The sequence below is a fragment of the Callionymus lyra genome, chromosome 4 (genome assembly GCF_982586985.1).
Source record: "Callionymus lyra chromosome 4, fCalLyr1.hap1.1, whole genome shotgun sequence".
Lineage (NCBI taxonomy): Eukaryota > Metazoa > Chordata > Actinopteri > Syngnathiformes > Callionymidae > Callionymus > Callionymus lyra.
In genome coordinates this window covers 35,590,561-35,613,691 of record NC_141821.1, presented here as the reverse complement: position 1 = coordinate 35,613,691, position 23,131 = coordinate 35,590,561, and the positions used below count along the sequence as shown (strand labels likewise).

Here is a 23,131-nt window from a genome sequence, read left to right as displayed (position 1 = left end):
CTTCAACTTTTTTGCGACATCACGCATGCGCGAGGGTTTCAAATTGCAAGAAAACAGTACAAGTCACTATTATTTAATGACTACGTCCTTAAACGTCAACCGATAACTCGCCCTGTTTGTTTTTCTTTTACTCGTACCTATGTACGTTTAGTAGTTAATATGAATTTTACTTAACAAATTAGAGAAAATGCGATTATTTTATTTTATTTATAACAAAGAAAGTTTTCAACGTTAGAATACACGGACAGTCAACTGCTGCCTCTGGCTTCTAAAACTCTACTGGCTCCTGCACACATTTATCTCTCAATTTCGAATTAAGTTGTGAAATCCTTCATTCTCAGGAAGAAAGAGCATGAGTGGCTTTGTTGTAGTTTTTACTAAGACATGCACATTCCTTTAACCATCTACATCAGACTGGAATAAATTCGTCACAATATTTGTATGTGAATACTGTGTGTAGATTCTACACATCCGACATGTTTGAGATAAAAAAAAAGGCACACCTTGTCAACCTCTGTGTAAATAAAGCTTTTTTTTTCTTATTCAATAGAATATATGATTTAAAAAAATACCTCTACAAAATATATCCTTGTATCAAATGAAAATTTAAAATAATTACTATTTTAGGACATGTATATTAAACAAAAGGGTCCATTAGGGGAGTGTTAAGACATCCTTCTAACTGTATGTCTATGTGCAAATCAGTGTTGGCCCAACTTTACATTCATTTAGATTGTTTTAGTCCCAGTGGGCGTTAAACTCTGCCCTCTGTGGCTGCCAGAGCTCCACACCTTCGATGATGCGGCGGATCATGTTGGCAGAAGTGATGAGCAGGTGTCCTGCGGCGCTCAGCAGGGAGGAGGCAACTCGAAGTGCTTCTCTGTAACAGGAGAATCAGATGATGAGGTTTCTGACAGGTTGACGTCTTGTTCATGTCTAAATAGTGATGCCTAGAAAAGCTGAAGTTGTTTGTTACAGAAATCACATAGTTATGTTGCAACTTCTACATCTAATTTTACGATTGATTGTAAAATATTTTTCAATTAATTCCAAAAGATAATATATTAACAACTATTAATAAAATAATACAGTATATTGTGTACATGTTTTAATCCAACATAAGAATAATCTAATTTACTTTGTTTATTATTAGCTTTGTAATCTAATATTATTAACCTTATTTAGGAGTAAAATATGTCCTTTTTGATTTAGTTTCACATTTATATCAGGCCACGAGTGTCAAACTCAATCATATATAGGGCCAAAATCTTTCAGGAGACAATGTCATGGGCCAAACAAAATGTATATTTAGCAAACTGTTACCAGCAATATGAGTGTCATGTTGTCTTTTCATTTTTGGAGCTCAATCCATCTTTATTATGTCCCTGTTTGTTCTCCCAACACTCCATTTCATCTCCTTCAATTGGAATCTTATTGGAAGTCTCTGTATAATTGTTGACATCCATCATCACTGTTCCTTATTTTTAACACTGGCATCAGGTCACCATTTCCACATGAACATTATTCTACTCAGATTTTAAACCGACCACATAAAATGACTTGGAGGGACAGATTTTGCCCGCGATCAGTGACTTTGCCATATGTGTTGAAGACAGAACCTTGCATTAACAGGCTTAAAAACTAAAGTAAAACAGAACTTTAAAAGTTTGGTTGATAAAATTAAAATAGATGAACACAAAATGAAAGAAATGAAAATATACAAACAAAAACAAAATGTACATTTGACAAAGACAAATGATCTGTTCAATAATGTGTTGTAATTCTGACTAAAATGAATTCATCTATTTATTTTTTTGCTCCTTTGTCTTCATCCTGTGAGACCTACCGTAGGACTTTCTTGGGTCCCAGACACTGGAAGTCTGCGCTCACAGAATACAGTCCCTGAAACGTCGCCATCACATTCAGTGAGCCAAACAAATCTTTTGGGCCTGTTTTGTAAAGGTCAAAGGTAACCCTGGCGATGTCCTTTCCTTTGCGTGGCTTGATGTGATCGTGAGATTTTACCATCACTGCTTGACCCTGGATGAGTGGACGGCAGATTAAAACTTCCACTTTTTTATTATTATTTTGTCTTGTACCGTTTGTGGCTTCCAAGCTTGCCCGTTCTCCAGCGCCATCAGTCTGGTGTTGTCGGGCAGAGTCATGAGAAAGTCCTCAGAGTCCACCTCAGTTCCATCCTCCTCACACACCAGAGACACGACAGACAACAGCATCACCTGGCACACCTGCCACAATAAAAACATGACATTCTGGACAATAATGAGCAGTTATAGGCTTTTATAGGACGGTCAACAGTACTATTGTACCCTACATGCTTGAGTCTACAACTATCAGGAGACAGATATCATCATTCTTGAGATGATGTAATGTCCTGACACAAAAATATCATGAGGACAAAATATGTCTACATTTCCAGTTAAAATAAGTTATTGTTGGTGTCTCATCACCCTGGATTTAAGCTCTTCAAGGGTCCCTGCTGTGACGCCCTTCCTGGTCTCTCGGTTGTAGCTACAAACTCTGAACGGCCGCTGTGCTGGAGACCACACTCGCTTGGTCACTGACCTATAAGGTTGAAATCACGTTTTGGTCAATCTTGTATCCACATTTAATTATTTATTCATTTCAACACAATTAAGTGTCCCGATATATGTATTACACAATGTAGTTTAAATTAAATGGAAAATCAACAAATACATGTACAGTTTTATTTCACCTACTTGAGAAAAGAGGATGTTTTGTCCATTTCGTCCCTCGTTCTTCTCTAAAAGCTTTGTTTTGGTGGCCAGTTGTTTTTTAGTGTCAGCCAAGCTTGTCTTCCACCCAGCAGTTGGACTTTACTCCCTTACTGCTGATAAATCCAATACAGAGCCAGACAAAGTCCACCTTTTTCTTCTAGGTGTGGAAACCTAAATATTTTCTTTTTATATGAACTGTGTGTTCTAGATTAGATTTCAAAACAAGGAAGATAGAGCTATAAGGGGGTATTCTAGTTATGTTTGATATATTTATATGATAACTGTAAGCTAATTGTCTGGAAATGTTTTGTTTTAAAAAATGCTGAGCAGCATTTTATCAAAGCTTTATGTAATCTTTTCTCTGTTGCCTAATCTGGCTGGATGTTCATAAATTATATAAAAATGTTAGTTTAGATGTTTGTTAATTTGGTTATGGTTTGCTTTATTGTAATTTTTTTATATTAACTATTTATATATATATGTCTGTATGTGTTTATTTTTCATCAAATATATATATACAAATATATGTATATATAATATATACATATATATATATTTTAAGTGTACTGTATGTATGTTTAATCTTTTTTCTTCTGAACGGCTCAATATGGAAAGAATAAAGTTGTATCAATCAAATAATATTGGATAATTTATTTATAATTACAATGCGACTTGTTGATAAAAACGTTTGTACTTTGAGATACATCCTATACGAAAAAGATAACATTATTTATTAATTAAATACTATATGAAATCGAACTATCAAAACCGTTGAAGCGCCAAAACAAACCGGAGAACCGCGAACGATTACGTCATATCCCGGAAGAACCATGTGTGCATTTGATTTATGTCCGTTGAGAGTAACAAGGGCGGCTTAGTGTTTGACTTGGCTCAATTTGCTAAGCACCGCCAACCCCGTTTACGCTTTAAGAAAACGCAGACGCTCTGGCGGGAGATGCTGAGTGTGATGCAGAAAAATCTTATTTGGAAACAGCAACATAATGTGACGGAGTTTGTGACGTGTTTATATTCTCTCGTCTGTTCTGTTAACGCAAGCTTTATACGTTAACGTCTCCTCTAATGATGACTGCACCAGAGGAAATCGGTAAGTTTGGTTAAACTCAAGAACTTGATCCACGTTTGATTGTTGACGTTCCTTCGAACATTGTGCAGAAAAGAGGTTTTCCTTCGATGCCGTCCGTCTGCTGGTCCCGCCGGTTCGTCTCATGTCTGCGGCGATGTGGAAAGTTGTGAAGCAGCGGGACGTGAAGCGCTACGGAGTCGTGGAGGAGTTCGTGTCCTCCGTCTGTGACACGGTTCCTGGTCTGCTCAAGCTGAGACACCGAGTCAAGCTAACCCTGGGACTGAGAGCTCGGGTGAGATATACAACGATCACCGCAGAATCACCTCTAAACGAGACTGCTCGATCATTTAAACGTTTTCTTCAATTGTAATTCACTGTTATCCTTTCCAAATCATCTGATCTCTTCCCTTTGTTATCTGGTTTTGATTTCAGCTAAATTATTTTGTATACACTATGATCATATTTCAACACTTCATTTATGATGCTTATCTTGTCCCTGTATTTATCATGGATGTGTAGAAAAGCCTTTATTCTGGAAGACTTTTAAATATAGGTTCTAACCTCTGTTGTCTCTTTTCAGCTCATCTTGGACATGTTATCTAGTCAAGTTCAGTCATCTGATGTCGAGCTTGTCAAGGAACATTTGCAAAGAGTTCATTGTGCTGCTGAATGTGCGGTAGGTGCTTTTGTTGAAGCCTCACAATGCAGTCGGCAATATTGCGTTCAACTCCTTGTCTGAGTTTGAACCAGTGTAGATCAACAGAGTACATTGTTCTTAGGATGCATTATCCACCTGATGAAGAAGCAGAAACCAATTTTTTAGGGGCGGGAGATGAAAAATAAACACATACAGGCATATATATATATATATATATATATATATATATATATATATATATATTATATATGTGTGTACTTGTATATCTCTATCCAGTACTATGCAAACATTTTGGGCAGGTGTGAAAAAATGCTGTAAACTAAGAATCCTATCAAAAATATAAATACTAATTTAATAATAGTTTATTTTTTATCAATTTACAAAATGCAAAGTGAGCGAACAAAAGAGAAATCTAAATCAAATCAATATTTGTTGTTACTACCCTTTGCCTAAAAAACAGCATCAATGATTCTAGGTACATTTGCACACAGTCAGGGGTTTTGAAGGATTATAGTGTATGATCAACTAATTATATCAAATAGCTGATCATCAATTTACAAGTAGGTTGAAACACAGTCATTAAATGAAAAAGATACAACTGTGTAGGAGCTTAAAACAGGGTGAGGAACAAACTCTGCTACCAAGCTGAGGTTATGAAGTTTCATGTCACAGGTCACCCTGACTGAGCAGCAACAAGACACAAGGTAGTTCTACTGCATCAGCAAGGTTTCAAGATTTCAAAGCGCGCTGGGGTTTCAAGATGTTCAAGCTCTTTTGAAGAAGCACAAAGAAACAACGTAAATTATAAAAAGTTTGGTTAGTAAGACATTAAAAATGAGATCCAATAAAACTATGGTCCACAAATAATTTAACAACAAGATCAATCACTGATTGTCATCATAATGCTTTCATCTTTACAGAAGAAGGATTCAAAAGTAATGAAGTCAGTCATGGACTTCCTCAAACTGGTTGACTCAATGATCGGTGACCCGAAAGCCAAAGACAAGTTCTTCAAGGTCAGTATCCTCAGATTTTTAAACTACACTCCATTGACTTTATTCATCGTGTACAACTAGCTAACTTTACAGAACACTGACTAAGATTTATTTTTCTGACAACAGGAAGTCTTCCTTCAAGATTATGGGCCGGCTTTTGATCACAAGTTGGAGACACTCATGTGGGAATTTCTAGTTCATCTGGACACGCTGCTCCCAATTCCCACTTTGTCGCAGGTATTTGGCACATTTGAAAAATATGCAATGCAATTTAAGGATCCATCAAAGTAGAATGATGTTACCGTTGAAAGCATGACTTATAAAGTCAACAGTTGAACTGTTGTTAAAGGAACTTTATTTGATGAGAGTGACGGACAAACGCTTGGTCCAATTTGAATATGTTACTATAATGACAAGTCAATGTCACAATCGGACCTCTGTAACGGACTGTTTGGTAAATATTCAATTGACACCCCTGCTCTAGATATTGAAAGCATGATGCTATATACACCATATGAGCCTGAAGCAGCAAAGTGAATGGTTCTCATTGAAAATGCACAACATGTTGCTTACATGAATTTGTCATTAAGCTTTGGCAATTGCTTTAAACGTTCCTCATGTTTCTCTCTGGCATCATCTGAGCTTAAACTAAATATGAATCTCATCTCATGTATGAAAGTAGGTCACTGTGTCAGCAGCAAGAGCAGGCTCTCTAGTCACTCAGAAGATCTGAGTTCAACAGACCCTGAATCGAAGCACACTTGTGGCCATTATTTACACGTCTCTCTTTAGTTAATAAGTGAATTTCTTTACAAAACAAGATTAAATGAAAAATAAACAGTCAGTTTCATATTATTGTTTTGACCTCATGAGGGCTGTGGTCTGGTAGAGTGTCATGACTGCTCCAAAATGAAACCAATCGCGATGAATATATACAATAGCGATGTTAAAATGTTACATATTGTTGCTTTAAAACGCAAGGTGATTTAAAGTCGATTAATAAAGGTTGATTAATTTCACTATAATAGTCGAGCAGTCAACAGTTGGGTTTTGTCTGCAGACCGCGGAGTGGCTCAACTGCGCCCCATTTGTCAAAGAGGTGTGTGTGTCGTCCGCCTCTCAACCTCAGCTCTTAAATGTTCTGCTTCAGCATCAAGTTAGTTTGGGTCATCTGGACAACACAGGTAAAACTTACTCACACATCTGACTCTATCTCAATATTTACACTATTTTCTCTCTCTACCTGTCTGTCTTTAGACAGAGGAGATGTGACTTTACTGTCTCTACCACCTTCAGGAAAATCTCCTTCAGATCAGTCAACCCGACATGCAAGACATTCTCTAGAGGATTGCAGCGACACGTTCATCTCTCCTGTAATTGGACTCATATCTAACCAGGACGTACCAGCAATGGTTTCTGCACAGAGAATGCAAAAATCCATGAAAACAAACAAATCCACAGAGGTCATGCCCAGAGATGATGGAGCGGAGATGAGGCAGAGGAGCAGCAAGAGTGGAGGGAAGCGCAAGTTTGACCACAGCAGTAGTGAATCTACTGATGGAGAGTGTAACTCGATGATCCAGGTGTCCGAGAAGAACCTTCCTGCTATTGAAACGTTGCACATGCCTGAAGATCCGTCCCTCCACCGCATCTTTCTTTCATGTCTCAACAAAAGAGCCAGGGTCGTCATCAGAAGATTGTCTCCCATGACCCAGACTGCTCCACGGGCACAGATCACCAGTAAACGGCTCAGTCGAACACCTCAGAAGCAGGAATGTTCCTTCTCTGATGACAAAGAGTACGTGTCACCATGAGCTAAATACGTGAATGGAATAAATGCTATTGTAGACTACACAAAAATTGAATTAATTTTTTATAGCACCTGTGTCAAACTAATGGACTGGGGGCTAAATCTGGCACACAGTTATTTTATGTGGTCCACTGAATAAAAGTAGATTAATCTTCATGTTTAGATGGTGAACTATAAAGTAAGTAAGTAATTTGTCAATGTTTATGATAAAATAAGGACAGAGGTTATTAATGTCAACGATAAAAGTGAAACTACTCCTGATGGAAAGGGATTTGTTTGGAGAACAAATGCAGAGATCATGATAAAATGAGTGTCTAAGAATGAACGACTATGGAAATTAGACTCTTAATTCCTGTTGGGTAAATATAAATTTTATCTGGCTCAGACTGCAGAAAGATTGCCCCTTGCCTGATTAAGTTTAAATGCCTGATCTACAATATTAAGTGTTTATTTCAGAAATGACAAATCTTAGCCTGCTCTTAAGGTGGAACATTCTCACTTTCAGAAACTGTCCTGTCATCAAAGAGGGTTCTCACTCACGGCTGCAGGATAACACGGGTAATTTATTTAGTTTCAATTGCAAAAAAGGCATTTTGGTTTTTGACTTGCTCTTATGTCCAAAAGCGTCCACCTCTGCAGACGAGGCTGAGGACTACGTGGCAGACTCTGAGGATGAAGCTTCAAAGAACTTCAAGGGCCGGGTATGTTTTCCTTCCACATCGACACTGGCGTCTCTTCCTGATGACCGCTTCTGTACTAAGCTAGTACTGGGACACCATAGACGAAGTGGAAAGATGGTCTCAGCATCTGGTCCTGGTGGGAGACCATTTTAAAAAGCAGTTAGAAACACGAAAAATATATATTTTTGGAAAAAATGACAAACTACACATTTTCTAATTAGAGGTGCAAAGCTCTACTCGGAATACCTTGTGGATATAACAGCAGACTTCACATAAATGAACAGAATTTAAAATGTAAATGTTTCTCATAAGAGTATCCAAATTTCAAAACCAATGAGCAACTAACTAGGGACATGGGATCCTCCAGGGCATAGACCAGCGGTGCCCAATATGTCGATCGCAATCTACTAGTGGATCACAAAGCTGTTGTGAGTAGATCATGTGACACAATAAAATATATGAGAAAATAAAGAAAAGAGCTTAGATTGGCTGCTGCCCACGTTAATCAAATGGTGCAATTCAGTAAAACGATAAGTAATTTGATGCTTATTTTTGTAATATATTGAATATGTTGAGCAATTCTGATGAAGGGAGATGTTTTGGACTTGATCATTTTTAAAGTAGCTTGTGAGCAGAAACAAATGTGGCACCCCTGGCATAGAAGGTCTGCTTGTCTTCATCACTCTTAGACCATTGCCTCTGTCTCCTACCATGTCTCAGGTCATATCAGAGGACATTAGATTGGCTTGAGGTTTCTATCTTCTACAAGAAGTCTGTTTTACTCTTGTCTCAGATAATTGTTGACAACAATAATATCTGTTTCCTATCTTAAATACTGGTATATTTATAGGTTACCATATCAACGTGAACATTTGTTTACGTTGACTTGAGTCAACCACCCAGCGGGCCACATAAAAATGAGTTTGTGGACCAGTTTTGGCCCCGAGCCTCAAGTTTGACGCGTGTGATTTCCATCTGTACTTTAAAAATAAATCTATTTTCATCTCCTTCAGCTGTTCTACAAGCGCTACTACAGGACCAAGCACGGCACATATGTTCCCACTCTGAGGGAGTTCTGGAAACCATGCACGACACGGCCAGATTTGTCTCTTCAACATAAACACAGACGATGATATTTGACTTTGAGGCCAACAGGAAAAAAAGCCTGGAGCACTTCAGGACATCTGTTACTCTCATCAACTCAACCGAAGCTCCTTATGATTTTTGAATTTATGCATGCTGTTTTTTTTTTTATTTAAAGATTCATGTTTTCCTCTATTATATTGAATATTAAAGGTCCAATATTATGCAAACAGAATTTTTGTTCCATTTTAGTGTCTCAACAAGCATTTTAAAAATATATATAAATGATCCAGTGAGCATTTCTGAGTTTTATTTCTAAAAGAAAAGTTGTTTCAGTTAATCTTTTTAGAATGACCTGCATAACCAACAATTTCTCTTGGAAAATGTGGATTAAAAACTTTAATGAAGTGCTTTTATCTCGAGTAATAGATTCTTGTGCTTCCATCATAACCTGGTGCTCTTGAGTCGATGCATCATCTCTGTCAAGGATGAAATCTGATCAAACCCAGCAAAATCCAGATGTAGCTTCAGTCTGTTGAACTTCCTGCCTCTCCAGACCCAAATATTGTGGCTCTGCTACGTTCCACATCAGAGGAATCACTGTGTAGGGAAAAACCTGTGCGTGACAGAAACCTAGACGCTCTAAAGTTACTGATTCAACCTCAATGTTCTGGACCTTCATCCGAGTTCCACAGCTGTTTTGTTCTATTCTTTTATTACCAGGGGGACTGTTAAAACTGTTAAAAACAACTGGACGCCTCATTGAAAAGTGCACACTCGGCGTGTATAAATCACTTTATATTTACATCAGTCAGCGAAGTGTGGCAGAAGCATTTATATTGTCACTTAAGGAATCTCATCATAGTCTGGCTCCCATCCCTCCTGTCACTGTGATGGTCTCGCCAGTGATGTACGACGCCTCATCAGAGCACAAGAAGGCGATGACTCCTCCGATTTCCTCTGGCTGTCCAAATCTGAAGAAAAACATTTTTTTCATTTGAGGTTTCACGTAACGCAAGACTTCATTTACCTTTTAATACTGAGTTGTTTCTTAAACTCGTCGGCAATGTCTTCATTTTGCCACAGCTGAAATTAAAAATATACAATTGGAACAAAAACTACATTTCAATCCTGTTCAAGGTCATTTTACCGCTGAGCTGAAGCGTGTTTGGATAACTCCAGGAGCCACACAGTTGACTCGGATGTTACTGTCGGCCAGTTCAGGAGCGAGGACTCGCGTCAGCCCGAGTAAAGCAGTTTTACTGACGCTGTAAGGACCCAGAGCCTGTGTGGAGGGAGGTTTAGTAAGATGGACAAAAGACTCATGCCAGGATTTTGAGTATTGTTTTGATTGTTTAAGCGCTTTGTGACCGTGGTCTGGAAAGGCGCTATATAAATAAAAATTACTTACTTACAGATACAGAGAGGAATTTTTCCTCCTTTCATTTTTACTTTAAAAAGCACAACAAATTTTGTATACAACTGTTTTAGCAAATGCTTTGTATCTGACATTTTGCCAAACCTGCTGCAAAAGTTCATCATATGCTTACAGAACATATTTACAACAATACCCATGAATCCCTGTCAAAGACCGTCTGCAAAACTGTTTGAAATTATGGGTTTTTACTTTCTTAGTAACAATGAAAATTCTCACCTGCATTGGTTGGTAACCAGCGATGGAAGACACAAATACTACATTTCCACCACTAGAAGAAAGTTGATGTTAGTTTCCTGTGTTCAAATGAAAGATATCCAGGATTATTGGAGTTATTTACCCTCTTTTGGACATGTGAGGCACCACTGACTTGGTCATGAGGAAAGCGGCCTTCACGTTAATGGACAGAATCTGAAATACAAAATTGTGTTTTGTTTTAAACAAACAGAGGTTGATTGGGAGAAATTGTCAGGAATATATTAGTCTGTGTGTGAATGGTTGTATGTCTTTGCGTGTCTGCGACAGACTGGCATACTGTCCAGGGTGTCCCCGCCTCTCGCCTGAAGTAACTGATACTTTGAACAACAGATACTTGCATGTGCAATAAATACTTTTTCTCGCAAGAGACTTCTTGTTAAGTGCTCACATTGTGTGTGCAACATATTAGTTAGTGTAAACAACAGATACATGTGTGTATCCACCACAAACATTTGTGTGTGCAACAGTTATTTTTGTGTGTGCTCCAGAAACATTTGTGCACGTAAGAGATACTTTTGCGTGAGTACCAGATAATTCCACTATTCACTGACACAAATGTTTTGGGTGTGCATTTTGTTTATACAGTATATCCCTTTAGGAGCTCTGTACAATAGGAAGTCTCTTGTGTCTTGTGCTTATGTGTTGTGTCCTTATAGTTTTGATGTAGATTTCTCTCTTGAGAATATTTTAAATGTTTAGGATTGATATCTTCTTTTTGGATTTTTAAAATTTAAATCTAAACAAAACATGTGTACAGAAAAAATCAGGACAGACCAGATGGAAAAGGACAGTTACCTTGTCCCATACTTCTTCGGTGGAGTCAAGAGTGTTTCCAAAAAAAGGGTTAACTGCTGCATTGTTTACCAAGATATCAATGCCCCCATACTGGTCCAGTGTCTGGACGAAAGACACCACAGTTAATAACTGGTAAAAATTAAAAGAAAGTCTCACTCTGTAAACCTACCATCTGAACCAGTTTATCTCGGTCCTCCCCCTTGCCAATGTTACAGGTGGTTCCGGCCACTTCAATGTTTTGCTCTTGCAGCAACGCAACAGCTTTGTCTACATTGGCCTGCCGGCGGCTGCTGACCATGACCTTGGCTCCTCTTGTACCGAGAGCCTGAGCTGTAGCCAGACCAATTCTGGGGGGAACAAAGGAGAAAAAAATGGAGGGAGCCTGAGAAAACTAACATGTATAAGATGGCCTTGGCATCCTTATTACAATATAAATGCGATCCTGAATCATTATCCAAGAGGTTAGGAAGCAAGTCAACTGGACTGTGTAGAGTTGACTCCCTTTCTAACCTCTTTGATAACCGTGTCCTGAATTATCTGTCTTCACACACAGATCCTGAATCATTATTTTACGATTGTGAAGAAAATCTTACCCATCTGTGGAAGCAGTAACGATGGCAACCTTTCCTGCAAGACTGCTGTGAGACATGTTTCTGTGGCCACCGAGAGGGTTCAGCCGAAGACCTCTTAACACACTCCTCAACATTACCTGTTGTCACAAAATACACCGTGTACGCTGGAAGCTGGGCCAGGGGTCACTAGAACTAAACTACTACTGGGATAAAGGGAGGTGAATTTAAATGTATAAATGAAGATTCAGAATGTAGACAAGTTTGTACATTAACAGACCCATGTAGACTTAATCGATCAGTTGTCCGAAATCGGAAATCTTACCCAAGATATGAACCTTGCTCTGCGATCTATGAATTATTTGCCAACACTTTTCAAGTTTAACCAGAGTGAGTTGACAACTACAGTTTCCGGGTGAAATGGTCCCTTTCAAAATAAAATGATTCGCGGTTGGGAAGTGGGAACCATAGCATTTTTTAATAAAAGAAAAATAGTTCAGTGATAACTATCGTTTTTAACGTCAATATTTTTCTCTACTGTAAAAAATTAATTATACTCTCCAGTTTTTATTTACACGTGTCGTTGCTCCTTCGTCCAAGAAAGAAAACTGAACCAAAAAGTAGAACATGCTTGTTATAATCTGAAACTGGTAGATTAAATTGGGATATAATATATGTTTTATCAATTTGTACCTGGATAAACTGACAAGCAAAGTATCAAATTGTTCTCAAACGCAACACGCAAAGTGAACCAATCTGCTTACAGTTGTATTGCAAATCGGAACGTATGTGAAGATCTCAACGTAAATGGATGAGCTCCAATAATGCCTGTCCATTGGTAGCCAACCGGATGCTGCATTTGTAGATCTGCGAACCGAGTGCTCCTCGGCGGAGGCGGAGAAAGTGTTGTTGTCATCGCCGAAGATGATCGAAAGCCGATGGCCACCGATTTTCACGCATGAAAAGAAGTGATTTTACGTGCGGGTGGTTGGACGTCCATGCGAAGTTTAACGGCGAACAAGCTCAAACAAGGTAATGTGTCAGTAAATGCTACAACGAGAGAAGCATGCTAACCAGCTTCAGTGCTTTTATAGGCTGCCGTCTTTGTTTTGAACTGTATGTTAGCGATATATGGAATAAAGAGCATTATCCATCCCGTCGGTCGAGTCGTTTGAGACGAAAGGCCGCACACGGGGGACGATAATGCATGTAGAATATTTCTCAGATTATGCTTTATTCAACACGAGTGCTGTTCTTAGCGGAATCATTTCATTTTAAATTGAGTAAAGCTTCATGCACCTCAAGTGCCATCGATGCTAAGCTAGTCTTAGCTTTAAATCAACGTGATGGTGAATGAAGAGTTACGGGGTCACCTCGTCTTCTGTAATGCTTCGCGTATTTGTAAAAGTATTTGTCTGTAAATCTTTAGTTTTTTGGTGACAATCGTTCTATTTGAAGATGCGTCCCGACCCAGCTGTTCCTCGGTGCCGAGATTGTTTGCGCACCGATTCCTCCATGTGAACCCGAAAGATCTCGATGGGCGACCTGAAGTGTGACCAGGACACTTGAGTTATAGTTTCTCGTGAGACATAACTTGAAACCTCCGCAGCCATGTCTGTGTCGGTGAGTACAGTTTTCCTAGTATTGAGAATTAAAGATTTAAATATGTAAAGCACTTTGAAGTCACTTCATCTGCATCATCATTGACTCCATTACTGTTTTATTGGAGGTCCCACATGGTTCTGTGGTGTCCTGCTTTCCCCAGGGGGTGTGATTTGAAAATGAAAGGGGGACTGACTCTCTGGCTTTAGGTTGGCAATTAAATCCTAAACTGCAATGGACAGATGTGGCTCTTATCCCCTCCCCCTCCTCTCATCCCGCTCATTACCATTAAGCCCTTGTGTCCATTTGATCATTGATCCTCTCTGACTGTGCCATTTTATGTTTGGCCATATTTGTTGCAGATTATAATTCAGATCTTTACGCTTTTTTGAATATTCTTCTTCATTTGGTTTTAAACCTACCCCCCAAAGTTGGACCCCTACAGTGATTTCTAGTGCTTTTGTGTTCAATCAACAATAAAAGATATTTTGATCTTTTCAGACGGTCTTGGCAAAGGCGTTGTTCGACAACACAGCTGAGAGTGTAGAGGAGTTGGCATTTCGTAAGGGCGACATCCTGATGGTTCTGGAGCAGGAGCAGAGTGGTGGACCCGGGTGGTGGCTGTGCTCCCTTCATGGAAGGCAGGGCATCGCTCCCGCCAACCGCCTACGTCTTCTTCAAACTGCTCCTCCACCAAATTCCGAGTCTGGGTGCTTGACGCCGGGCTCCCCTTTGACCCGAAGTGTCGTCAGCAGTAGTGCGGAGGACTTGGATGGCGTCTACCGCTCGCCACCCAGTGCGGGCGAGGGCCGCGGGGCCGCGTCCAGACACGAGGAGCTAAGGAGAGTCGAAGGCGGTCGTCCCCGCTCACACTCCAGCTCCGGGACCCGGCCCAGGCCAGATTGGGATCTCGGCGTGGTCGGGCGGCCTCGCTCGCCTTCTCTTCGTTTAAGAAGCACGGAAATGACAGGAACAGTTTATCAAAGTCCAATAAGCCCCTTACCTTCAGCTGCTCAGCAGGCCAGGCAGTCTGGCACTTTAATCCCGGCAGACTCTGTGTATCTAACCCCAAGTGGAGTTCCGAGAGTTACAGATGAGGCTGATGACACGACCTATCTTGTCCCCAGAGACACAAAAGAAAATTCTGATGACTGTTACTTGGTCCCTAAAGGAACACCCCTTGCAGATGAAGGGGTTTATCAGGCTCCAACTGGAGGGGTTACCTCCAATGGAACGTCTTGTACTTCCCAGGAAATACCTGGAATGTACCAAAAACCAAGTCCTGTGGGGGCAAATGTGCAAAAGACTACCCATCAGCACCCATGTCAGACAAGCCCAGCTCAAGCATCCCCAAGACCTCTGCTCAAGGGACTGTCACCCAACACCGCTGTCGCCCGAGGGAAACCTGGTCTGGCCCACCGGGGTTCTCCTTTGCTCATCAGGGCCGGGCAGGGAAGACTTCCAGGGTCGCCAAATTTTGTCCGCAAACCTCCTCCGCCAGCACCTCCAGTGAGGGGCGTCACTCGAAAAGATGTGCAGCAGCCGATCACATCGTCCAACACTAACGGTGTTCCAAAGGTCAAAGATCAGGGTTCCACCACTGACCCTCAGCAAGAAGAGTCGAAGCAAACCCTGCAGTGCAAGAGTAATGGACTCGACAAAATCATCAGGACCCCACAGAAAAAAGAGGAAAACAAAGATCCTGATCATGTGGATGAACAGGTATCTAACCTTTTTATCAAAAACATCTACAGAAGGGTCAAATAGTTGTTTGAATTTGCTGTAGGATTTTGAAATCATTTCCATATATCTGAGAGTAATTGTTGTTGAGTGTCAGGATTCTCAAGGAGTGACTGTTGGCTGGTGGACTGCTCTCCTTATTTTTCCATTTCAATTAATTTATCACAGCTAACCTATCACAGTCAGCGTTTAAGATAAGATAAGGGCCCGAGATTATTGATGTAAGTAAGTTATTTTTATTTATATAGCGCTTTTCCAGACCAGGGTCACAAAGCGCTTAAACAATCAAAACAATATTCAATAAAGTATATACTTTAAAGGTCAACAATAAGAGTTAAACTAGATGTTGTTTGGTGAAGGACAAAAAAAAATCAATGATGACTAGGATTATTTGAGAAAGAATGAAAATAATAAATCAAAATCATAGTTTCTGTTTGGTAAATGTACATTTTGTTTGGCCCAGGACTTATACTGCTATTGATCTGATCACAAAAATTCAAGTCCTACTGCTGATCTAAATGGTAGAATGGGCCTAAGTTTAAGATAAATCAAAGGAGGCCAAAATGTAAAAACATAGAAACAGTTTATTGAAAAAACGGCCAATCCTTCCTACTAATACGGAGAGTTATAGATTTAAGTGATTGATATTGATTTCTTTTGTTACTTTTTTAGTATCCTGCCTGTATTTACCATGAGAGAGATTCCGAAGTGTTTTTTCTTATGCTCAGTAGTTTTATTGTTGTTGCTTTTCTTTTACCCCAGGGTTTAGTAAGTTTTTCTTTTATTTAAAAAGCTCTGAATCCAGCAGCAATAACACCTCCATCCATACAAGCAGCCATAAATACATATAAAAACTATTCAATAAATACATGTAAAAACGAACATGTTTTTATATTTTTAAATTATCTAAAAAGAGGAAAAGACGAGCAACGAGCAACACATAAAATAAATTAAATATAAAAAATAACTTAAATTAAAAATTAAAGTGTGAAGTCCATACCAATCTAGTGATAAGAATGCTAGTAAGGTAGAACTTTATTGATCCCTCAGGAGGTCTCCTTCGGGAAATAGTTTTTTTCCAATAGCCACAGCAAATACAGCAATTTTTCATAAAAAATAAATCAAAATAAAATAAGAACAAGAACAAAAAGAAATAAAGAGAAAGAACAAGATGATACAATCTAAGTCTAAAGATAAAGATAGAGAACATAGATAAAAGAAAAATAAAAACAAAAAAGACAAAGGATACAAAGACTAACATAGAACAGAACATCCAGATACTTTTACTTTTAGTAAGAATGGTAGAAAGGGTTGCCACTCAGAAGAGAAGAGTTTTTTCTGTTGGAGATGTCTAAGATATGTATTTTCTTATTACTTTGAATATGTATTGATGATTGTTTTTAGGTGTATGACACTCCTCCCACTGGGCGATGGCAACGGCGTGTACCCGATGTCGCAGCAGAAGATGATGGCATTTACGACACCCCTCGTAGTGTCCCACCACAAGCTGACGCCGAGACGGAGGTATAAAAAAACACTAAAGCAAACAGGACTTCTCTATACAAACACTTTTTCCATGCTTTCTCAATCTAGGGCTAATGTTTTCACAAATGTTTTTTCAACAGTAGTTAACATGTTTTTTATTGGTGAATCAGACATTTACTCATACTGCTTGTTAATCTTTACCGACTAATGTGACAAGTCTGAACAACGACAATCACATGAATTTCAAAGCTGTGTCACTATTTTCCCACATTCCATCCTGCTCCTCTTAGCTCCCCCCACCTCACCCCCATGAAGACGAGGCCACACCTGTCTCTGTGCTGTGGGAGCCTGTCTTTCCAGTCCATATGCTGGTGCTATTTTCTCCTGGTCACACCCAACTGTCAGGGCCATGCCAAGGCCACAGCACTGCCACCCTTCCCCCTGTGGTTTCTCTTTAATGCTACTTAAGCATGTGCCAGCTGTTGGATGGTGTTTTCCGCTCTGCCTCGGTGGACTACTTGCTACCACACACGAGTGTTAATGGGGTCACAGATGCATCTCAGTCTTGGCTGACTAGTTTAGAAGCCTTTAATACGCCCACTTGAATGTAAAGTACATTTATGATTCAGCATCATTGATTTGTCTCGTCTTTTTGAAATTGTTCGCTGACACAAGGATTTTGATGGATTTGAATAATCTGGACATTCATATGTGGAGGCATACACCACGTTGCCTGTAAAGCATTATTAAGTAGAACTTTACTTAACAATTGGCTCCAAAATTTGCAAAAGCGATTTATGAAGTTTGTATTTAGTTTTTGTCATATTTTTTTATTTTTCATTATTTTAATTTACATGTGTCAAATCAAGCCCGACAAGAGATTTTTGTGGCCTCCCAGATATCGTAACTTAAAAAGATGCCAGTGTTTAATATCAAATGAGGAACAAACAGTGGTTCTCATTCATGAAGCGTGAGCAGAACAAATCCGTGTTTAAAACGTGAAAAGCAGGACATTTACGGTATTTTGGCATTCATCAATACTAAGTAGCTAATCCACACCTGCTCCTGAGCATGTGTTTAAATTCTCTCTCCGTCTCTCTCTATATTAGTGTATTTCTTTTTATTTCTCTTATCACTTGCCTTTTAGTTTAAAAAAACTATTTTGTGTATTGAGCTCAAATAAATAAAAAACAAGATGGACCAAAGATAATTTGTATTTGAAGCTGTTGACATTTCGATTCTTTTGTATCTCTTGCAGGTCTATGATGTTCCAGCAATAACTCTGAACGTGTGTGCATCAGATCCCCTGCACAATGGCTGTGACCTGGACGACGATGTTTACAGCGTTCCTACACTCCCAGGTGTGCCCTTGGGCCCAGGGGACTCGATGACCAGCCTCCTAAGCGATGATGCAGTCCTGATGGGTCAGATCTACCGCATGCCTAGCAGCGAGAAACGAGCCAGCACTGGTGACCCGCATCGTGAGATCTCTGAGACAGATGGAGGGATCTATGACATGCCTGCTCTAATAACTGAAGTCCTGCCTCACTCTTCCTCATCCTCCTCTTCTTCTACCCGGCGCCTCTCGGTTTCCAGCAACGGCTCCGGTGAAATTCAGTGGAGATCTTCTCTCTGCAATCTTGTCCACTCAGTGCTGAGCATGGCCTCTTGCTCGGCATCCATGCTCTCGTCGAGGGACTTGGCTACGTCGCTGGCGGACATTCTTTCCACGTGGAAAGCCAGTCATTCGGGGGATCCTCCACCGCCGCTACAACAGGCCTGGGCTCGCCTTTCCGACCTGTTGCCGGCTCTTTCGGCCATTGGCAACGCACCTCCTTCTGAAGGCCTACTGTCCTTGGTGCACCGGTCTCTTGAAGAAAGCTCGATGCTCTTGCAAGTCCAGAGTCGACCGCGTCTGCCGTCCCAGGAATCTCTATCGCGTAGGCCGCTGCCAGCCCTCCCAGTGCCTGATGGGAAATCATCCGGAGGAGGAATGGGCTCACGGAAAGGAAGCTGGATTCAAGAGAGACCTTTGCCGCCAACGCCTCAACCAACCTTCCCATTACCGTCCACTACAGGAACAGTGACCTTGACAGTGGGCTCAGGCGATGAAGATGACCCGAGCAACGAATACGCAGGAATCGGTTTGACCCCCATTCCAGCACCGGCACCTACTGGAGACGTAGTTGGATACGTCAAATTGCAGGTTAGATCATCTAGATGAATACTGTTATTATCTCCTGCTACTTCATCCATCTGAAAGTCTTTAGTTATTTTTATCCTATCTGGTCATCCAGCTTTTATATTCCTGGTTTAATGAGAACCATGCATGTTCTTTTCCTTCCCCTCCAGGGAAAACCTGATCCGCCTCCTCTTGGCCTGGCTCAGAATGGGCAAACCATCACTGCAGAGCCAAGAGTAAGTCTGTAATTTTACCTTTTCATGAAGAAGCCATTCCTCTCTGGGCTCACATGAGACCACTTGCAGGAGGTTTGGTAGTGCAGAGACGCACACAAGCAACACAGTTGAGTCATTGATTCACCCTCCTCACTGCGTGCCTTGTTTACTGATAAAAGATGTTAGTATAGAACAGGGTCTTTGGCTCCTTAAGGGGGTTTATCCAGCCTTCTTCTTCATGAACATGTTGGTGGCTTTATTATTTATGTTTCACAATATTTGGATGACTGCACATATGAGTAGCAATGCTGTTGTGGATCTTTAATTGGTCTAGTCTTCTCAAGGCCGACGTCATCTTCATTACAGCCGTCTACATTTTCTTACTTGTTAGCCTGGTTCCATGGTTACGACACAAACAGACGACAAGAAGTCACTTGTGATTCGTAACAATCTTCCCCCTCATAGATGGAAGGCCACAACACAATAAGTAACAGAAATCATGGTCGTTCTTTAAAGCAAGGCCACAGAGTGACACAGTCTGTACGAAGAGACGTGCAGCAGTTTAGTTTGTGATTTTTGGTTTCATTTAAATAAATATCGGACGTTTTTTGCCGTCTGCCCAAATGCAATAATACATTTTGTTACTGGTTAAATTTAAAGACAAAGTATGACTTGTCTAAAGAAAATCTGGTAATGCCTTTTATTAGGTATTGTGTATAATATTTTATAAAACACATTCATAAGACCTTATAATGCATGTAAAAGAAATGATGTTGATTTGTGCATTTAAAGCTTTAAGTAAAGTGGGAACACTGTCTTGTAATTTTAGTAACACTGTATTACGTTGATTTTAATGTCTTTTCAGGATTGTTATTTTTAATTACTGTAATTACCAGACAGTGTAATGTATTACAAACGCATGCACCAGACATAATAAGACTTGATAAAAACAAAACAAGATTATGTAATTGTAATTACAAAATGAAACTATTATGTTGATCTGAACAAGTTTTCATTGTAAGAACAAGACGGTATCCCCACTGTTTTATTGCTCTTAACGCCACCATTTCTAATACTTTGATTCTATTATAACCTCTTCTCTAAAGACTTGTTCAATAAAAATGATACTTCAAGGGCTTTGAGTGAAGTCGGAACACTGTCTTGTACAAATACATCTGATTTTAATATTTGCAGAATGTATCATAATGTTATTACAATGCAGTTACAAAACTGTGTTCCCAATTTTTAAAGGTCCTAACCACTTATATTACTTTGATTTGATTATAACTTCTTCTTTATAGCCTTTATATGCATGGTAATTGTGAATATGTTTACGTACTAAATAGAAGATCTTTGTAGAAGGTTTTACAAAAAATCTTCCTTACAAAATGACTCCTGGACAAATGGGTACATAGTATTCATAGTAATAATGTTAACTCACCACTGTAACGTTTATCATCCCTAAGCAAGATGTATATTCCTGTTAACATGCTGTTAGATTTATATTGGTTTCATGTCAAAACTAATTCAACATTTTTTCTTGCAGTTGACGCCGTCGCCACCTCTGCCAGTTTCCCTCTCCCTGGAGGACTCCGAGTTGTTGTCCTTCTACTCGTCTCAGAGCCTAGCTCACCTCTCGTGCTTAGCGGACGCCATAGACGTGCTCTTCACCAGCGTGCAGGGGAATCAGCCTCCCCGGGTCTTTGTCTCCAGGGGCAAGAGTCTGATCGTGACGGCCCACAAACTGGTGTTTATCGGAGACACGCTGTCACGCCTCCTCACCTCCGCTGACCTCAGAGCGAAGGTAGCTCGTCTGTTTCATATTCCCATCTGCACCAAACCTGATGGTTACATTTAGCTTTGTTTTTAGTCATTCTTAACATAGTTTAGTATATTGCGTATCACAGTTAAGCAAATTATTTTGAACGTTGGTTCTTAAATAAAACTTGAAATGTATATAAAAAAAAAAACTAACATTTAAACCGCGAAACCTTTCTTTTTCTCTTCTAGATCACAACCTCAGGGGGACGACTGTGTCAGGCCCTTAAGTCAGTGGTCGTCGCGACCAAAGGAGCGGCTCAAAACTATCCTTCAGTATCTGCCACACAGGAGATGGTGGACCGTGTCGCCGAGCTTTCACAGCAAGCAGCTGGCTTCTCCACTCTCCTCCAGCGTCTGGCAGAGATATCCTCTTGATGCGTCTCATCTGTAGAAATTACATTATTGACTTTACAGTTCTCTCTTTGAAATGCCTTAGTTGTTATGACACTTTTGGTACATTTCCTTGAGTATAAATGGGAGTTTGAAGACTGTTTTTCAGCTGGGCTTTACTTCTCGAAATGAGTGTGTTGTGTTTGCCTTTGTTTATGTTTGGACCTCTGTGCTGGAAAAGCACACTTTTGAACAGTAACTTATTTAATGTTTTGGGCTCTGATTAAAAGTTTCTTTTTTTCTCTATCAATAGTTATTTTCCCACAGCTGCTCTATTTATTTAACAACCCTCTCAGTTCTAGCTATAGAACAAAAAAGGAATCTAGCTTTCAACCTGCTGTATATTAAAAACACCCGAAGGCCTTCGTTACTTCTCATCATTCGTTCATCATCTTGTGTAATTTCTGTGGCTGTTGGTAAAAATATCAATTCAGGATATATTTCCCTTCAAGTAGGAAGACATTGAACTTCCAAAATCACTGTTGACTCACATTTTGTGACAAGTATACTTGACAAAATTGCCTAATTATGTTCTTTCCCACGGTTTCATGTGAGCCTGACAAAAGAGCCAAAAACCTGCTGACCAAGTTTACCTGTCTCCACATGTCGCTTTATCATCTAAGTGTTACACAAGTCTTTTTTCCAACTATATTTGTCGCTTAACATTTTTAAAAGCAGGGGCTCTATTGAGAACATCTGTGATTGTTTCATTTCCTCCAGTGCTCAGTGATTCTGAGACAGATTATGCACAGATGTATCATCTTTTATCCACTAACATAATTTTTCTAAATGCATGCTACTTTTCATATAGGAACTTGCTTTTTTCATACTGAATGACATAAGATTTATTTCAATTAAAGGGTCATGTTTGGCTCTACGGTAATCAAACATGATTTTTATCTGTTATGTCATCTTTTTGTAGATATTTCTCTCTCTGCTGTTTTGTATCACATTACTTTTTGCATAAAAAGTTACCTGCATGAAAGTTACAAAATACTTAAAGTACTATTTTTACATATACCCGGTTTAGTAGGGCCCGAAATATTTGTCTGGAAGTGAATCACTACTTTTGGCGCATGAATCCTTCACCAACTACATACTGTTTTGATCCCTCCTCTGCAGTGTCGCCTTGTGGATGTTTGAAGTATTACACGAAGAGCGCTTGATACCGTTGTTACATATTTATATAAACATTTTTGTGTTGGTTTCTACGGAATTATAATATTTTTTACATCCTCCCAGGCTTACTGGGAAAAAGATCTCTTGTTACTAATGACAGTTCCAGTCCCTATGGCTGATTTTTGTGTAAAGGTTTTCTACACTAAGGACATTTACTTGAGTCGAGTTTATTTCTCTGGTTTAAATGTTTATTCTTTTTTTTTTTTACAGATATCCATCACTTTAAGGCAATATGTATAATTCTTGTGTTGTAACCTGGAATCCAAATACATATTTGCAAATATTTAAACGTCTCATTTTTTTTGGGCTGGGTGTTATTCTGTTTCTAGAAAATAGTGACTAAAACGGAGATCGAATTGAGAAGAAAAAAAAAAAATAGTCGTAGTGGCACGTG

At 39.6% G+C, this 23,131-nt stretch overlaps 4 protein-coding genes across 6 annotated transcripts; 2 read left to right on the top strand and 2 right to left on the bottom strand.

Moving 5' to 3' along the window:
* Positions 1–183: 183 nt before the first annotated feature.
* cideb (cell death inducing DFFA like effector b) lies at positions 184–2,897 on the bottom strand. Its single transcript, XM_087790049.1, has 5 exons — positions 2,739–2,897; positions 2,469–2,583; positions 2,100–2,246; positions 1,847–2,040; positions 184–880 (listed from the first exon to the last, which is right to left on the bottom strand). The coding sequence occupies exons 1-5, from the start codon at positions 2,762–2,764 to the stop codon at positions 739–741; spliced, it is 624 nt and encodes a 207-aa protein (XP_087646175.1). The 5' UTR covers positions 2,765–2,897; the 3' UTR covers positions 184–738.
* A 753-nt stretch (positions 2,898–3,650) lies between these two features.
* tinf2 (TERF1 (TRF1)-interacting nuclear factor 2) lies at positions 3,651–9,488 on the top strand. 2 transcript variants are annotated; one of them, XM_087790045.1, is made up of 10 exons: positions 3,651–3,861; positions 3,930–4,132; positions 4,421–4,516; positions 5,419–5,514; positions 5,620–5,730; positions 6,554–6,677; positions 6,790–7,291; positions 7,809–7,861; positions 7,928–8,004; positions 8,997–9,488. In XM_087790045.1, exons 1-10 carry the CDS (start codon positions 3,837–3,839, stop codon positions 9,114–9,116), a joined length of 1,407 nt encoding a protein of 468 aa, XP_087646171.1. In that variant the 5' UTR covers positions 3,651–3,836; the 3' UTR covers positions 9,117–9,488. The 2 variants fall into 2 exon arrangements, with proteins under 2 accessions (XP_087646171.1, XP_087646169.1); XM_087790043.1 differs by having other exon boundaries at positions 6,751–7,291.
* Positions 7,998–12,720, bottom strand: dhrs4 (dehydrogenase/reductase (SDR family) member 4). 2 transcript variants are annotated; one of them, XR_015710944.1, is made up of 10 exons: positions 12,449–12,720; positions 12,148–12,263; positions 11,724–11,901; positions 11,555–11,656; positions 10,842–10,912; positions 10,721–10,772; positions 10,217–10,351; positions 10,097–10,152; positions 9,873–10,040; positions 7,998–8,116 (listed from the first exon to the last, which is right to left on the bottom strand). XR_015710944.1 is itself a non-coding variant. In XM_087790046.1 (9 exons), the coding sequence occupies exons 2-9, from the start codon at positions 12,258–12,260 to the stop codon at positions 9,926–9,928; spliced, it is 822 nt and encodes a 273-aa protein (XP_087646172.1). In that variant the 5' UTR covers positions 12,261–12,263; positions 12,449–12,719; the 3' UTR covers positions 9,603–9,925. The 2 variants fall into 2 exon arrangements, 1 of the variants encoding a protein (XP_087646172.1); XM_087790046.1 differs by lacking the exon at positions 7,998–8,116 and having other exon boundaries at positions 9,603–10,040; positions 12,449–12,719.
* A 277-nt stretch (positions 12,721–12,997) lies between these two features.
* On the top strand, positions 12,998–23,020 carry efs (embryonal Fyn-associated substrate). The gene is made up of 8 exons (XM_087790042.1): positions 12,998–13,155; positions 13,582–13,746; positions 14,227–15,447; positions 16,870–16,989; positions 18,209–19,156; positions 19,303–19,368; positions 20,894–21,151; positions 21,358–23,020. Exons 2-8 carry the CDS (start codon positions 13,735–13,737, stop codon positions 21,541–21,543), a joined length of 2,811 nt encoding a protein of 936 aa, XP_087646168.1. The 5' UTR covers positions 12,998–13,155; positions 13,582–13,734; the 3' UTR covers positions 21,544–23,020.
* The last annotated feature ends 111 nt before the right edge of the window (positions 23,021–23,131 follow it).

Excerpts from the sequence above, each read along its gene's own strand:
- cideb (XM_087790049.1), bottom strand. The coding sequence starts at position 2,764 with ATGGACAAAACATCCTCTTTTCTCAA. Across the intron at positions 2,041-2,099 it reads AAGCTTGGAAGCCACAAACG|GGTCAAGCAGTGATGGTAAA; the intron begins GTACAAGACAAA and ends CCACTCATCCAG. Across the intron at positions 881-1,846 it reads GGACCCAAGAAAGTCCTACG|AGAAGCACTTCGAGTTGCCT; the intron begins GTAGGTCTCACA and ends CTCCTGTTACAG.
- tinf2 (XM_087790043.1), top strand. The coding sequence starts at position 3,837 with ATGATGACTGCACCAGAGGAAATCG. Across the intron at positions 5,515-5,619 it reads CCAAAGACAAGTTCTTCAAG|GAAGTCTTCCTTCAAGATTA; the intron begins GTCAGTATCCTC and ends TTCTGACAACAG. Across the intron at positions 7,292-7,808 it reads TCCTTCTCTGATGACAAAGA|AAACTGTCCTGTCATCAAAG; the intron begins GTACGTGTCACC and ends TCTCACTTTCAG.
- dhrs4 (XM_087790046.1), bottom strand. The coding sequence starts at position 12,260 with ATGTTGAGGAGTGTGTTAAGAGGTCTTCGGCTGAACCCTCTCGGTGGC. Across the intron at positions 11,657-11,723 it reads GAGATAAACTGGTTCAGATG|ACACTGGACCAGTATGGGGG; the intron begins GTAGGTTTACAG and ends TCTTTCGTCCAG. Across the intron at positions 10,352-10,720 it reads CTGGTTACCAACCAATGCAG|GCTCTGGGTCCTTACAGCGT; the intron begins GTGAGAATTTTC and ends CCCTCCACACAG.
- efs (XM_087790042.1), top strand. Across the intron at positions 19,369-20,893 it reads CCATCACTGCAGAGCCAAGA|TTGACGCCGTCGCCACCTCT; the intron begins GTAAGTCTGTAA and ends TTTTTCTTGCAG. Across the intron at positions 21,152-21,357 it reads CCGCTGACCTCAGAGCGAAG|ATCACAACCTCAGGGGGACG; the intron begins GTAGCTCGTCTG and ends TTTCTCTTCTAG.